The 16,315-nt window shown below is 34.2% G+C and overlaps 2 protein-coding genes across 2 annotated transcripts in view; one reads left to right on the top strand and one right to left on the bottom strand.

The window, feature by feature from the left end:
- The window catches only part of LOC136037259 (protein furry homolog-like), a 195,141-nt gene that overhangs the window by 41,843 nt on the left and 136,983 nt on the right, over nucleotides 1-16,315 (top strand). The gene's annotated exons all lie outside the window — the stretch shown is intronic.
- The window catches only part of LOC136036918 (protein furry homolog-like), a 94,333-nt gene continuing 79,948 nt past the window's right edge, over nucleotides 1,931-16,315 (bottom strand). Inside the window, exons 7-9 of the mRNA XM_065719298.1 lie at nucleotides 12,295-12,502; nucleotides 5,220-5,357; nucleotides 1,931-2,266 (exon numbers count right to left, since the gene is read on the bottom strand). Coding sequence (XP_065575370.1) covers nucleotides 1,931-2,266; nucleotides 5,220-5,357; nucleotides 12,295-12,502 — 682 coding nt within the window. The remainder of the gene's footprint in view (nucleotides 2,267-5,219; nucleotides 5,358-12,294; nucleotides 12,503-16,315) is intronic.

Below are 16,315 nucleotides of genomic sequence, written 5' to 3'. Positions count from 1 at the left end.
GGAATCCGCAAACCCTCGCTCTTTACGCTAAAGTATGACTCATTGCCACAATTCTACTTTTTAAAACAATTAAAAACTTTAGCGTAAACAGCGAGGGATTGCGGAGGGGACAACCCATTTCATATACCGAGTAATTTCTGTTCGTTTTAAGTGTTAACGTCGCTCCTTACTTTCAGTTAAAAAAACTAGTTTTTTTTATTTAATTAACCAAGAAGACGGCTGAAGACGGCCCTTAGATATAGGAACGAAATACTCAAATAGCTTTTATTCATTCACTGTCTTGGAAAAAAAAAGTCCTCATTGTGTTGCGAGAGCAACACTTTGGTTTTGTCTGGTTTTTTTTTTTCTTATGCCGCCGATGTCGGTTTATTCCTGGAAACTGGTAAGAGTCTAACCTGTGCGGTTTTTACGGAAAGTGTGGACCTCAGGCCGGATTAATGAATATGGCATTTCATTTTGGGAAACTCCATAGAACTCTTGCCTGGGGCCAAAAAGGATGGTTTTTGCTTGTCCACGAGCCAGAGCCTATTGTGAGCGAAGTGAAGTGGAGTTATGTAGCCTATGTCAGAGAGGAGTATCTGAAGTTGTGCAGCCAAGCTTTCGTTTCATCAAACCGTGTTTCTGCTTTCGAGTGGAAAGCTCTGTTCTAGCAGGCAAGCAGGCAGGCGCCATTTTCAAATTGAAGATGGACGAAAATCTATAAGTATTAAATATAATGCGGCAGTTACCCGGCCCCATAGCCAATATATCTTCTTTGAGAGATAAATAGAAAATTTACAGAAGCAAAAAAGCGGCATTTTCCCACAGGTCCGAAAGTGCTGCCGTGACTTTCGCTGGGTTCATCATTTGTTTTTTTTGGACTTGGGATTGAGGTAGAGAAATGTTATCAGATGTACGTCTTAAACTTTAAAAGTTCTGTCATTGCTAAAGAAATTGGAGCTTATCCTTTGCTCCTTTCTAAGTGGTGCCGTTAGAAAGTTGGCCTACGGCATAAAAATCAACTTTTGAACTAAGACAGATAGAATTTTTTTTTCGACGGCAATATAGCTCTTGATGAGCTGATCAAAGTATATGTCATACACTTTTTGATACAAAAATTCCTTCATGAGATATACTAGTTTGAAAGTTTCAAGGGGTTGACAACTTCAGTAATAGGGTACACACGGAAACCAAAAATAAGCCAATACCAATTGTGAGACATATAGGGGACTTGTAAGGAAAGGTCAGCTGTTAGCTCATAATCATCTTCGGCAGTGAAGGGTTTGCAAATTTTGCTATTTGGTGTACCTATTAGTTGTTTCCTGTGTATTTGATGATAAGACCAAGTTGGTTCCAGTGGTAAGACATGTAGGGGACTTGTAAGTAATAATCGTCTGTTAGGCTACAATCATCTTTAGTGAAGAGGGGTTTGTAGCTTTTGCTAGTTGGTGTAGCCTACCCATACTCACTGTAACCTAGAATTAAGTGAATACGCAACGGGTACAAACGATAACGTAAAACAACGAGGCAGTTTCGTAATAATTAATAGAGTGTCATCTATGGTATTTTGATCCTGAAAAGTTACGGATACCTTTATAATACCAACTAGATTATATAAGATATCGTTCCAAGTCTCGATCCGTCACGATGCCTACGATTGAAAAGGATAAAGTTCAACTGGCTGCAAAGTCAATTTAGTCCCTTCTTTCAATATTCTTTTGTTATTGTTGTTCTTTGTTTCAACGCTGAGGAATAACCTTTGATCATGTGACTACAGATCGCGTTCTTCTTTGAACATAACGTTTTAAAAGTTTCGATAGGCTGACAACTTCAGCGTTTACGAGCAACACTTTATTCGGCGAAGCCGGACAAAGGCTGCCGCAACACTTCACGCTGCTCAGGCAACGTACGTCTAGTTATTCTCTCTTCTGTATTTGTGTTAAAAATTGAATCAAAATCTCTGTATTTTCATATATCCCGTGATCTCTTTTGTAATATACCGTTTGAAGAAAATAAAAAAATCAAAACAAATCAAAGAATTGTATCGCTTACCCAGTCCAATACGGGCCATCTGTGGGTCCTTGTTCTTCAGATTTGACAAAACCATGGCCAAGAAATAGTGAAAGTTCTGTATAAAGAAGTGTTTCTGGCTAACACATAGAAGACAAGTGACCAAGGGAAATAGAGCCATCTTGTGTTTGTTTTTGGTACAAAGCTCCAAGGTTGGAGGATACAGACTTTCCACGAAATTCTTTAAGCAGGGGACGTTCACTTCATTTTTGACAACCTTGGCATGAAAACTTTGATTAACTCAAATATTCAAGCATTAACAATACATAATCAGAGCAAGAGTTAATGGTTCAAGCTTACGGCAAAAAGTTAACTTTTCAACAATAGTAAATAGTCAAAAGAGTTACTAGTTTTCTGTAGCCTATAGTTTAGCCATAGTATAAAATAAAGTCACTGGTTCAGGCTTACAGCAAAAAAAGCTGAATTTTTAACTATAGTCAATAACATAAAAAAAAAGTTACCTCTTCTCTATAGTCTATAATCAGCTATAGTTTAAAGTAGAGTTACTGGTCCAGGACTAGGGCAAAAAGTAAGATTGTCAATAATAGTTAATAGCCTGAAAAAAGTTACTGGTTCTCTATAGCCTATATACTAGTTAGTCTAAAATGTATATACTAGTGTATATACTAGTGAGTTCCTGGCTCAAGCTTCCTACAAAAAAGACAACTTTATAAAAATACTGGACAGCCTAAAAAGACAAATAATTTTGAAGTTTCAGGATAATATGCACAACTATCAATAGGGCTTATTGCTTTTGATGTTCAAAATTTTTTTTTTGTTTTTTTTTTTGTGGAAAAAGTATTTGATTGGTTAAAAGTGATGATATCACTTTCCGCCTATTAGTGGCCTATTCCCTCACAAACCTTCAAAAATTAATTGCAATAGGCTCTATCGTAGAGTAAAAGGACAACCTCAACGTGAAATTTGATTCCTACGGAAGTTGACGGGGAATTGCAAGACTAGATTCCTCAGTATGTAGGTAAGTCACTACAGTCTTTCATCAAAATTTTTTAGGAAAAATAATCCTTTAATGGCAAAATTACATTACTAGAAGAACAAGAACAAAAAGTAGGGTGCTATATTTTGAATTTTGCAACAAAATCGAGTCAGGTTTCAAGTCAGTAGCTTTCCCTGCACTTGAAGGAAGAAAACTACCCCCTCCCCTAGGTATTCCAACTTCAACTTAGATATCCCCCATACCGTCCTTCATGATGAAGTAAAAATGGACAAAAAAACAATAAATAAATAAGAAACAATAAATATAGGCGAAAATTTTGTTGCTACGCCACTTTTTTTAAGCTGATTTCACAAATTTAAAGGGATTTCTTTAAGAACAATAGTTTCTGTGTTATTTTTTATTATGTAATTAGGGTAAGTGCCTGCTTTTCATTCTTTAGGTTTTTCTTTTAAAAAGACAATTTGTATCTCTTTGAATTATCGATATCTTAAGGTTGTATGCATAAATAAGAGGGGAGATGCCATATACTAAGTCCTTTAAGATAGTTTATCCGGACGAAGACAATTTCACTTGGAACGGCCTTCAAGGGTACTTGTTTATGAAAAGCCATCTGAGGATTACTCCGAAGGAAATTTAACAGACATAGTCCTAGGTAAAAAAAAAAAAAAAAAAGAGCAAGAGTTGACCAGTGGCATATCAGGTGCCAAGTTTTTAGTGGCCTGGGCCATTAACAGTGGCATAACAAGCACAGGTGCCACATGGGGCGGACTCTGAAAGTGCCATATAGGAAGGACTCTGAAAGTGTCACATGGGACGGATTCTGAAAGTGCCACTCCCTTTCTGAGTGTAATGAGTAACCACTCCCTTTCCAAGCCTTAAAACAAACTACTTTAGAAAATGATACGGATAACATAACACTATTCAACTATTTTCAACTCAATTATTCAACAACATAACACTAAAATCTTTTATGTGAACATGATACTTACAACAGAGTGAAACAATTATTTACATAAATAATAAAGCATAATAAATGGTTGGACTACGTTCATGATCCTCTGGGATGAAAGTAAATTAACACTGTAAACTCTAGGCTTGAGACTCAGTGAGTGTGAAACTGCAGTTTTGGAGGCGTGTTCTCCATCGTCAGCCTTGGCTGCTACTGGCGTCTTCTTCTCTCTAGACACGTGGGATTGGAGGAATCAAAATGGCATGGAGCAGGAGGGATCTTTACTTGAGCGGAGTTTGTGGGATGTGGGAAGGCGGGTATTTTTAGTTTAGTTCAGGGTGCGCGAATTGGTGTGTCGACTAGTGTAGTATTTGAAGTGAAGGAGGTTGGTTAACTGAAATGAAAGTTACCTTTCCTGAATTCGCTTGCAATTCTTTCTCACTAGGTTTCAAGACAACTTTTTAAACTTCTGGTTATGGGCCATTGTCCAATAAGTAAGTAAGTATATTTACAACCCGCAATACTACAAAAATAAATGCCGAGTACAGGAACAAGATTCGACAGTGTTTCACTTCCTTCAACTTCAAACTCTGGAGTTGTAATGGGATTAAAAGGTGGTTTTAATTTCGGAGAGGATATTTTTTTTAAATAAGCTTGGTTAGGAGAGCTTGAGGATTTCCGCAATAGCATATTCAACTTGTGTACGAAAAATTTCTATTTCCGAATACAGACCACACTCTACCACAAATTTTCTCACGGTTGTTTTGAGCAACCGTTCGTACCACCCCCTGGATGGTGCCATCCAAGGCGGTCCAAGAGCCTCTATTTATGCCACTTACCATGAACAACGCTATAGAAAAAGAATATCATTTTTATTTAAGGTACAAAGTAAGAAAAAAAGGAGAAAACAAGATAAAGCATTCTTTCATAAATATTTCTAACTTTATAAATATCCTTACTCTAACGTAAGGAAAGACCATAACGCCAAAAAGTTTTTAGTAGCCGGCTATAACGTCAATAATATATGGATAAAATAACTTTTTCTTTAATGAGCACTGGGACTTGTTTTTATCTTTTCTAATGCCGAAATATTTTTAGCGACTGATTGTTAATTAATTAAAAAAAATAATTACAATATAAAAGTATATGAATATGCTCCGGGAGTCTGGTTTGGCGAGTAAATGGACATTGACCCATGCACATGTCAAGAAAAATTGCAAAAAATTACCAATTAAAAGTAAACTTACAAGAATGAAAACTTACCGCAGCCAAAGGAGTTAAAATATCAACAAATAGTCCTGCCAATGAATGCTTAATATCTTTATCTTTTACTTCTAAAAAATAAGTGCCACACTCTTGCAGGAAAAGGAAACTTGCTTCAAATTCTTCAATTGGCACCATCTACAAATAGTTAAAGCAACTAAAAATAAATGAATAAATGCTCAGAGCCACCAGTTCACAAAAAATAAAGAGGGGCAAGGATTTTTTTTCATTAAAAGAAAATACAAATTCAAGATTTATTCTTGTTAAACGTGGGGGGGGGCTCAACGAAAATACAAAGATAGTAATTTTTAAAATCTAGTGACCTTTAAAATCTTTAAAATCTTAATTTTTTTAATCTAGCGGATTTTTTTTCCACGAAAAGGCAAAAAAGTAATTTTTTAAATCCATGGGGCAACAAATCGAGAGGATTTCCCTCCAAATCGAGATTTCCCTCCGTGATGTAACAACAGACCTATTGTAAACCAGTAACTTATAGTAAACGCTCATTTGATTTTAAATCAAATTGAAAGTGTTGATCTAACTGCAAAAATCGAAGAATCGATTTTTGCGTGCACGATAATAACATGCACAATGTCATGCCCAAAACAAAGGCCCTGAGGCGTATATGACGTTTTCCAAAAAATGGGTTATAAAGCAACATTCGTCGCACTAAAATTTGACCTTTTTTTCCTCATTGCTTCGAGAGCAAACGCTCTAACACAAGAGTAGTGCAACAACAAATTTACTTTTATTAACACTATAATTGAAAATGTTCCCATTTATTCGTTTTTACTTTAAACGATAAAATTGTCAGGTAGATATTTAAAAGGCAGTCTCCAAATAAAACAATTGCAATTGCTGACTGACGATAATTGTTGCATTGAAAATTACTTTCAGGAAAGTATAAATAACGCAATCACTAGCCAAAATACTTGAAAGGAGGAGCAATATATTTTACCGACTTCCTTTCACTTTTACCAACTGTTATTACTTCACAAATAACTACTAGGATGTCACTTCCTTTCATAACATATTACCTGGGGACATATTGCTTCCTGTATTATTTTACCATAAGTAGTATTTCCAAGATTAATTACCGCCAATGAAATCCGCTTTGAACTGTCTAGGACAGAAAACCCTTGGATTCCGCCAAAAAAGGACCAACTTTAACTGTCTGTGCTATTTGTAGAAAGTGTCATAGGAATTTAATGATTTTCCCCCATTAATTGATTCACCAAATCCACCCGGGAGAGCCTTGTTTTAAAAAAAATTCTTTACGTAAGCTAGTTTATAAGTTACGTATATCTTTTACTAATAAAAAGATTCGTAAAAAATTAAAAGTTCTAGCTGCCTTTTTTACTAACCAAGAAATTGGAGGGCAACTAGGCTTCCTCCCCCACTCTTTTTTTTTCTCAAAATCATTCGATCAAAATTATGAGAAAGCCATTTAGCCAAAAAAAAAAAAAAAATGCAAATTTCGTTTTAATTATTTCTCTGCGGAGAGCCAAAATCAAAACATGCATTGATTCAAAAACGTTCAGAAATTAAATAAAAAAAACAAGTTTTTTCAACTGAAAGTAAGGAGCGACATTAAAACTTAAAACGAACAGAAATTACTTCGTATATGAAAGGGGCTGCTTCCATCAACGCCCCGCTCTTTACGCTAAAGTTTGACTCTTTCTCTCAACTCTTCTTTTTAAAACAGTAAAAAACTTAATTAGCGTGGGAGGGGGCCTAGGTGCCCTCCAATTTTTTTGGTCACTTAAAAAGGGCACTAGAACTTTTCATTTCCGTTAGAATGAGCCCTCTCACAACATTCTAGGACAACTGGGTCGATACGATCACCCCTGGGAAAAAAAAAAAAAAAAAAAAAAAAAAAATAAACACGCATCCGTGATCTGCCTTCTGGCAAAAAATACAAAATTCCACATTTTTGTAGATAGGAGCTTGAAACTTCTACAGTAGGGTTCTCTGATACGCTGAATCTGATGGTGTGATTTTCGTTAAGATTCTATGGCTTTTAGGGGGTGTTTCCCCCTATTTTCTAAAATAACACAAATTTTCTCAGCCTTGTAACTTTTGGAGCGTAAGACTAAACTTGATGAAACTTATATATTTAAAATCAGCATTAAAATGCGATTCTTTTGATGTAGCTATTGTTCTCAAAATTCCATTTTTTAGAGTTTTGGTTTCTATTGAGCCGGGTCGCTCCTTACTACAGTTCGTTACCACGAACTGTTTGACATCTAGGTCGACCCATTCTCTTGTACACAGAGGCATTAGTTTGTGGTATGAAATGGATAGTGAAGTTAAGGATATTAAGGATTTGAATAATTTTAAGTATTGCTCAAAGGATAAATCATTTGATAAATATAATTTCTGAATATTAAAAATATTATAAATACATATAAAGCTATAAATACAGGTCTTTGTCGTGGGGGAATTTGAAGATAATGATGGATTGGAGGTTTAAGAGAGACACTACTATTATTTGATATGTTGATTACTGAAATTTAGATTGAATCAAATTTTGGATGAGGGTATATTTGTTTTTCCATGTTTATTTGACTGCCCCTTTCGACAGCCTTGTGTCAGACTCTTGAGGAGCCCAGAAGAACATTGTGTTATTACGTATGCTGTAAATATTTTTTTCAATAAAAGAAAAAAATGTTTCGAAATGGGCAAGCAGATTGCCCCATGGTTGAAACAATACAATTTAAATTTTCACCCTAAAGACTACCCCACACAGTTTATATATTATACACAAATATGACGCTAAATTGTTCAATTACACAATGCAGTTTAGCTGATTTTTGGCCCACTAAAAAAAAAAAAAAAAAAAAAAAAATCAAATTATTTTATTGTTTTCAGTAAAAACTTTTTCATTTTCACTTTGTGATAACAAGCTATCGTTAGATCAAAATTGGTTGCTATAATTACTGAAAAAATGAAAATATATGGTAGAAATAGGGAGTTGGAGAGGTGTTTAAACATGTATATTCAATTTTAGTTGATCAGGAAATTCAGAAGTGGGATTGCCAAGCCAGAACGTTAGACTTTCTTGGTTTGTATTCTAGGGTAAAAGAGACAGGGGAAAAACGGTATAATATAGAGCTAGACCATCTAGGGATGATATTAGGCGGGTAAATTCTTATAGAGGTAAGTTTGTGTCACGAGGGATATAAACAGAAGATATTTGGGGTAAAAGGGCTTAGAATGAAGAGTAGTCCTTAAAGGAGCCCGATGTTTGGAGGGGAAGGAAAATGTGCTGCATTTTCTAAGGAAGTGTGAAGGGTTAAGGGATTCAATAAAGGAATTTATCGGAGTAGATGAGGGGGAAGAACCTTGGGCGGAAAAATTGCTGGGGAAATGGGCATTTTATTAGTATTAAAAAACTGGGGTAGTTCATCTGTGTGGGCATTACCCACCGTGAGGGTCTTATATGATGAATTTCTTTGTTTGCGTTAGTGTATTTAAATGGTGTTTTTTCTTGTTTTAATCGTTTTTTGTCAAACGTTTAAATTGAATCTTTTGATTATATTTGTTTTTTGTTCACTTTTTTGAGGCCATGGGCCAGAGGTTTTTAAGTCTCAAATAAACTGCTATATTATACTATAGATAAACAAAATGAATAAAACTTTCAAATTGTCAGCGACAAATGAAACCAAAAAATATTAGAAAAGTAGACTTTTATATGTACAGAAAGCGTTTAACAAAGAAAGAAAGAGATTAAACTTAAGGGCGTTTATTTTATTTTTTCACTGTTAAATAAAAACTATTTATATTTCAATATATTTTTATTTTATTTACAGAAGGGAAGATAATGTGGTCGAAGAAATTATCTATGACTGAAGAATATTTTGAGGTTTTATAGAATTATCTTGTGGCAATAATATGGCAATTACAATGTTCCTCCATGAATCAGGTCTTTTTTGTAAACTTTAAGAGAAGTAAAATGGTTCACTTAGGTTTAAACAAGAAAGAAAAAATCCGTAATATACGGGGGGTCTTTCCTAAAGGACAGCATTAACCGACGAACTTCCTTCAACTCTTTCGGAAATTGTTTTCCAAATGATTAAAAACGTAACTGCACTAACACACAAAGGACTTTGCCATAGAGATCCTCTATCTTCAAATAGTCTGATCAATTATACTTGATTAAATAATTTAAAGATAATCCTATCCTCAAACAATTTGATCAAAAAGTTTTATAAATAGGACAATGCCATAGAGATCCCCATCTTCAGGTATTTTGATGAATAGGACCTTGCCCTATCTTCAAACAGCTTGATGAATTTAAAGAGTTTGGCACAGCAAAAGAAATAATTAAAAATCTTGAGAATCATGAAGCATTCAGACTAATTTTTTTCTTCTTTTTTTATATTTTTAGCCTCTTCACCAAAACAAAAGAAAATTGTTTGGGGATTTTTTAGCTAGCTTTAGGCCAACATTTTACCAAAAGTACAAAAAAAAATTCAAAACGTTCTACATTCTTTATTTCTTTTTTCATCATTTAATTTTTTAATAGTTTAATTGCTATTTTAAGTCTCTTTGCCAAAAAGTAAAGAAAAAGACAATTGTTAGGAAATCTTTTAGTTAGCTTATACGTAAAATTTACCAACAGTGCCAATTTTTTTTTTTTTTCAAACGCCCTAGATTTTTCTTTCTTATTTTTACTCGTTTAATTGTTTTTGCTAGTTTAATTGTACATGCAATTATCATAAAAAAAGGATATGCATTAAAAAATTGTGTGTGTTTGCTCAATTATGTATTGATAAGAGAGATGATGCAAACATTTAATAGCCGAAAATATTACGTCAGAGCTGCTAGCCTTATAACTTTTATTTCATGTTTTTGTATATTTACAAGGCTATTATTATATTGTTTTTTTTTCATGCTTTCTTCAGTTGTAACGGATTGGGTTGGCCAATTCTTTTTGGTTGGCCAACCCAAAATATTGGGTTCTTCTCTTCTTCTTCTTCTCTTGTAGCAAAACAAGGGCGTTTTCCACTTTATCTAGCAATTTAAATTTAGAGGTTACTTGGTAACAGAGCCCTTCCTAGGATTGTTGACGCCTGGTAAAAATTAGTAACGAAACCCTCCTGCCGAATCGAATATAACAAAAAAAGCCGGACCAGAGTAAAAATTTAATCAAAGTGGACAGCCCAGCCTCCCCCACCTTTGAACAACTCTGATTGGGAATTGTTTAACCAGGAGTTTGTTTAGCAAATGCTACTTGGAAACATTTAGAATGTTTAAACCATTTATGCACGGCTTGAGAATAAGAAGTCCAAGTAAAAGAAGTAAATAATGCTGCTTATTAGGGAGATAGTATAGAAAAGCTAATTTGGTTGGTGTTACAAAAACAGTACGTTGTTACATGTTAAAAAAATACGGCGCAAAGGAGTAAAACATATATTCTTTTTTTACTCTTCTTTCGATTAGATTCAGTTGAGAACGAGTCCGGGTATTTATTGGCGGCGAACTTTGTGGCAAAATATGAGATGAATTCTGTTTTTCAGAATAAATTTCTCCAGTTTTGGAGCTTGTTCTAAAATTTAACTGATATACCTCTGTAAACGTTAGCTGCACTCTTCCCCCCTTATTGTGGCGTCTATTCACTTAGATTTTCTTCCTCTATTCTTTAGGACTTTTGAGCATAAGTCATTCTTTCTTTGGGTTTGAATTTTTTCCTCCTTCCTCCTTCAATTCATCTTCACTTTAATTACGTATGTATTTGTAGTTGATTCAGGATACAAACTAACTTACATCTGCCACTGGCACTAGGAGGAGGTAGACGGTGGAATTCCTCTGGTAAAGGTCCTAAGTATTTAGAGAGACGATCCATAGCATAGAGGGCCTTACCGACAGTTATGACGACGAAAGCCATCGATTGGTTCTATGCCAGCTATGATGAAGTTAAGAGATTTAACGGACCTAGCAGCCACAATATTTTTCTATCCAGGGAGGGTATAAACTCAAGTGTGATTCAAGTGAAGGGGCCCAGTGGCCTTCAAGAGGTTTGACAGAACAATGAGAGACGATGGCAGCGAATGATGTTGATGAGGTTATATTTGTACTTGTATCATTGGCTTGTAGCTTCATTTACCAATCTATCACGAAGATTCATTCCGAGAATGCACTTCAATCATAATTGAGACTTGAATGTAAGACATTTTGATTGATATGTTTTGAAGCTATAAAAAAAAGACAGCAGAACCAAAACTTATTTTTTTTTCTTGCAATTTTTTATGGCACACGATAGAAACAGAAACTATAAAAAAAAATCTTATCAGGTACGTTTAGATTAGCACTAGATTTGTTTTCTTTACAGACATTCATTACAATAGACTTGTGCATGCAAACTGGCTTCTGACTGTTGAATAATTTTCACAGATTTTAAACGACGAAACAGAACACATTCGAGGCTACTACTGTCTAGTCAACAGTGATGATATAGCAACCTTAATTTTGACAAATTTCAAGCCCTTCTTATACGATATTCTCGAACATAAAAGTGATCAAACAATTCAGCCCCCCTACCTCATACCCCACATCTCAAAATACTAGACCCGCCACTCCCCCTTCCTCTCGACCAAATTCATGATCAGAGTTCTGTAGAATATTTTTTGTTGTTTCTTGAATCACACTTAGTAAAAAATGATGGTTTATCATAGGTTGTACGATCAAGCTAGAACCTAAGTTAAATTAAGCTTACATACACACAAAGTAAAACAAGTTCAATCTAAAAACTGCTAAACCTAATTTTTGCCAGTTTTGTTTCTTGCACGCGTTGGTTGTCTAAAATCAAAACACGATCCCAACAAAATGAGGATTTGAGCAATTGTACTTCGAAGTTCCTAGGCTACAAATGAAGTGATATGTTCAGATCAAGAATAAAAATGAAATAATATCATAGGATTTTTCAGATGTCATCAATTAACATGGCAGGATAGATGGCTACGTACGATGCATCTAGGGCAAAACCCATTTTTGAAGGGAATATGTTTTAATTTTAGGCAACCGACCATAAGACAGCAAAATCAACTGTACTTATTTCAAATAATGAACGTACCTTAACCCTGAAGAATTTCATCCCCATTAGAAGAGATATTATACACTGAGCTATAGGTTGGCTGTTTTCACGAAGCCGAAGCTCCTTCAACTCCTGTGAAAATCTTTTCCGAACTGACTGAAAACGTGACTGTGCTAATACACCAATAACTTCACCGTAGAGATCCGCTATTTTTAAATGGTTGGAATAATTTGGAGAGCTCGCCAAACTGAAATAAAAAATCACAAATTACAGAAATCATAGACTGTTTGTTTTTTCTTATTTTACAACTTTAAATATTTTCACACATCCAAAAAATCAAATATCCTAATGTTTTCTGTTCTTTTTTAGCTTTTTTATTGCACACAACTATGAGAAAAAAAGGTAAATATTATAATAATTTAAAGATTTCTTTTAATCATGGTTGCAGCATTTGCTGCAAGCTAGTAACGAAGTTCAGCCCATAGTAACTAAAAATTTAAAAATGCGTTTTGAAAAAAAAAAACTACCAAGTGAGGAAGAATCAACATCTGAAGCTGATTTAGGATTGGTAAATATGATTTCGATTAACCTTAATGGTAAAAGTTTATTGCGAAACTAAATTTATGGAAGTTTCAAAAACTGTGAAACTATGTATAATCAACCCTCGAAACTGTGATTAAATAAAAACTGTCTAATGGGTACTAAGTAGCCGAAAACCGCAATAAGTGAAATTATACTCTCCCATCTAGAGCAATAAGGAAAATCACTTTTCCACATGTCGAGCAGCCATGCGTCTCCTTTTTCCCGTATTGATAAGAATGATGATGCAAACACTTAATAACCAAATCATTATATCAAAACGCTTGACCTTTTTTCTTTCCTTTTTTTATGATTTTATAACACTATTAAGATTCTTCCACTATTTACAACATTATTCAAAGGACCCTCATTCTACAGCCAAGAAGCGTAGCTAAAGAAATGGATACCCTGGTATGTAAGAAACATATACGTCTTTCAGATATTAATATGGTCCCAAGCGGCAAAAATACAAGAAAAATAAAATTTTCATAGCAATAAAATTCGAATAATTTCAAAAATGTATTAAACTAGGTAGTTTTTATCAACCTGCATTTTAAATAAATTAAATAGAAAATCCTTACAATAATTTTTGTTACCATATCAGAATTCCTTTCAGCCTTGTTGAAATAGATTCATTTGTGCAATGTAGACAATTGCTCGTTTTTGTTGTTTTTTTTAGTCAAATAAGGTGACAATATCAGATATGGCTCTCAAATTAACAATATATTTAGAGATGAAAGCTTGACGCTTTTAATCTCAGGGTAGGGGTCCTTTAGATCGACTTCTTAAATATTTCTTAAATGCTCAAATTGACTCTTTAAATATTTCAGCTGGTCTCCCATGATTAAAAGACTACCCTTTTAAGTAATTGAACCGCGTAAAGTTAGAAAACAATTCTTACTTCATAGAACGCAGAATAATTGTAGCTAACACATTTTACACACAGACCCACTTTACTTTACCCCCCCCCCCACCTAATTTGCAAAAATATAGTCCAAACTATATAAGTCCAATGCATTCTGTCACCCATCACTTGTTTTCGTGGCTACGAAACCGGTTTTCTTAGATCTTACACTCAGATCAAGAACTTGAGTGTGTTCTGAATAATTAGAAGTACCTAAGTTTTATACCATAGAAAGTTATCGCAAATTTACATAGTTAGAAGCCAATAAAGAACTCTGATGGTAAAACAATAGATATTTCAAAAAATTACTTTTCAAATTGACCTCTGAATAACTCACATAACAAACAAACAAAAAAAACTCTCGAGTTAGCTATGGTTGCTTCAAGTAATATACATAATATATGGTTGCTAGTTATAGTATAGTAATATGTAGTAATATAGTAGTAGTATTATAGTATAGTAACCATATAATAATATGGTTGTTTCATATATTAATATACAGCCGTATCTATGGCGCAAAAATCAAACTATTATCTTTTATAAAAAATGAGAAGCTCCTTCTGGAAATTTTTGAGCAAAAGGTTCAAGGATTTCAAGGAAACCAATGGTGGAAATATTTCTTCTCAGAAAATACTTCGCATTTGAAGAGCACGAATCGAAATGAATCAAAATAGATATTATTTCCCCCTTGGAGCCATCATATGATCTGCATAAACATTGACATCATATTTACATTCTTAGTTTTTAAAACTTTCAATTTCTCTATATTCAATCTTTTAGTTGTTTTTTTTACTGTGTAAGCCTTTCAAGATTCCAAACTTACATACGAAACACTAAAATTAGAAAATAAGATAAAAAGTTGACCTGATAACGCTCCTACATCTTGTTAACGAAAGGTTGTCAATCAACCCCCTTGTCGGTAGGTTCCATTTGATGCTATTTCGAATGAATTGCTAATCCATAATCCTCCTCGCGGATTCATAATCAAAATTTATGATGACTAATGTTACGCAAAAATCTTTTGAGGAATTCGGAAAGTTTTTGAGCAGAAAATTGGAGTCTATTATTGCTATGCAGACGGAACTAAACCATAAGCTTGACCGAATTACTTCAGAGATTTCATCACTGAGAGCAGAAGCTGCAGCCAGAGATATTCGGCTTAATAAATTTAAAAAAAAAACTCTAAATGAGCACGGATACAAGCATCAGGCCCTACAAAAGCAGCTACTACTTCTCGGCGTAAAAGATCATCGTCTGAACCTTATTGTTCATGGTCTACCGAAAGAAGAGCCTAATAAAAAAATGAAGATAGCTTGATGAATTTAGCTAAAGAAAAGCTGGATGTAACTTGCGAATTATCAATAAAAAAAGAGCTACAAGATTGCTCCACGTGCAGGTAATATAACAAATAGACGTATCAAGCAAAATAATCGGCAAAAGATATTTGTTTCATTAAACTCAGAGAGTGGTGTCCAGGCGATAATGATCAATCTTAAAAAGCTAATAAAATATAGTGGGATAATAATTTCTACGAGCCTACCCCCTGCTCTTAATCTGATTCGATACTACTCTTGAAAGCAAGAGAAACGAACGAGTCACATCTTATCGTTTCATGTCGAGTGCGTCATAAAGGTATTAATGCGTGGCTAGAAGTTAAGAAAGGCAATTCTTCTGCTTTGAAAAATATTAATTAGTTTGTTAATATGACATGTGCGGACGATTATTTATTGTGTTTGTTTACAGATAAAATGAAATGGAATAGAGGAATGGAACAAGTTCATTTTCATTGGTTTGTGCCATGAATGGCAAAAATGACCACAAGTCGATGTTGGCGTTATTCTTTCCTGTTTATTTACGTCGTTCTTTTGTTTTTGTTTTCTCTTTGTTTTCTTTTGCTGTGTTTGACTGTTTTCTTTTTCTTTGTGTTCTTGTGTTTCTTTTTGCTTTCACCATCTTTCTTTATTATTCTGCATAAGCTTAAAAATAAGGTTCTGTTTTTGTATTATTTATTCTTTTCGGTTGATGTTCTGATATTTCACGAGTCGTACCGTTCTCTTCCACATGGTTAATGGTTCCACTTGGTTTGGTTAAGGGTTTATCACCATCTCATAGTAGAATACCACCAGACGGATAGCTAAGTCCAAATGATTACAATTAATTCTACAGGTGATGGGATTCTGAGTAGGTTGGATGATTTCGGAAGAGACCCATTAGATTTATTAAAATTGCGGCTTATTGTTGTATTCAGATAATGATTATGATATTTCTATTAGATCCCTCCCATTAACAAGTATTTAGTCTCTAATGAGATTAATGGGCGTGTTTATCCTCGTAGCATAAGGCTGCCAAGTTTAATCTGTTGTGGGCTGATGAGTAGTTTGAACCATTTATCTTCATTCCTTCCTTACCACCAAGTGGATATATTATGTGTTTGTGAAATTTTTTTTTAGATGAATCAACTAGTCACTTAGCGAATACACTCTTCACTTAAGCAGCGCTATTGCGCTGCCAATGATTAATGGTCAAAATTTTATTTCTAAGACTAGGAATGCTATCTTAAAGAGGTATTGATTTGTT

Source organism: Artemia franciscana, chromosome 16 (genome assembly GCF_032884065.1).
Source record: "Artemia franciscana chromosome 16, ASM3288406v1, whole genome shotgun sequence".
Classification (NCBI taxonomy): domain Eukaryota; kingdom Metazoa; phylum Arthropoda; class Branchiopoda; order Anostraca; family Artemiidae; genus Artemia; species Artemia franciscana.
Note: the sequence above shows the minus strand (reverse complement) of the source record. Positions and strands in the feature narration are given on the sequence as shown.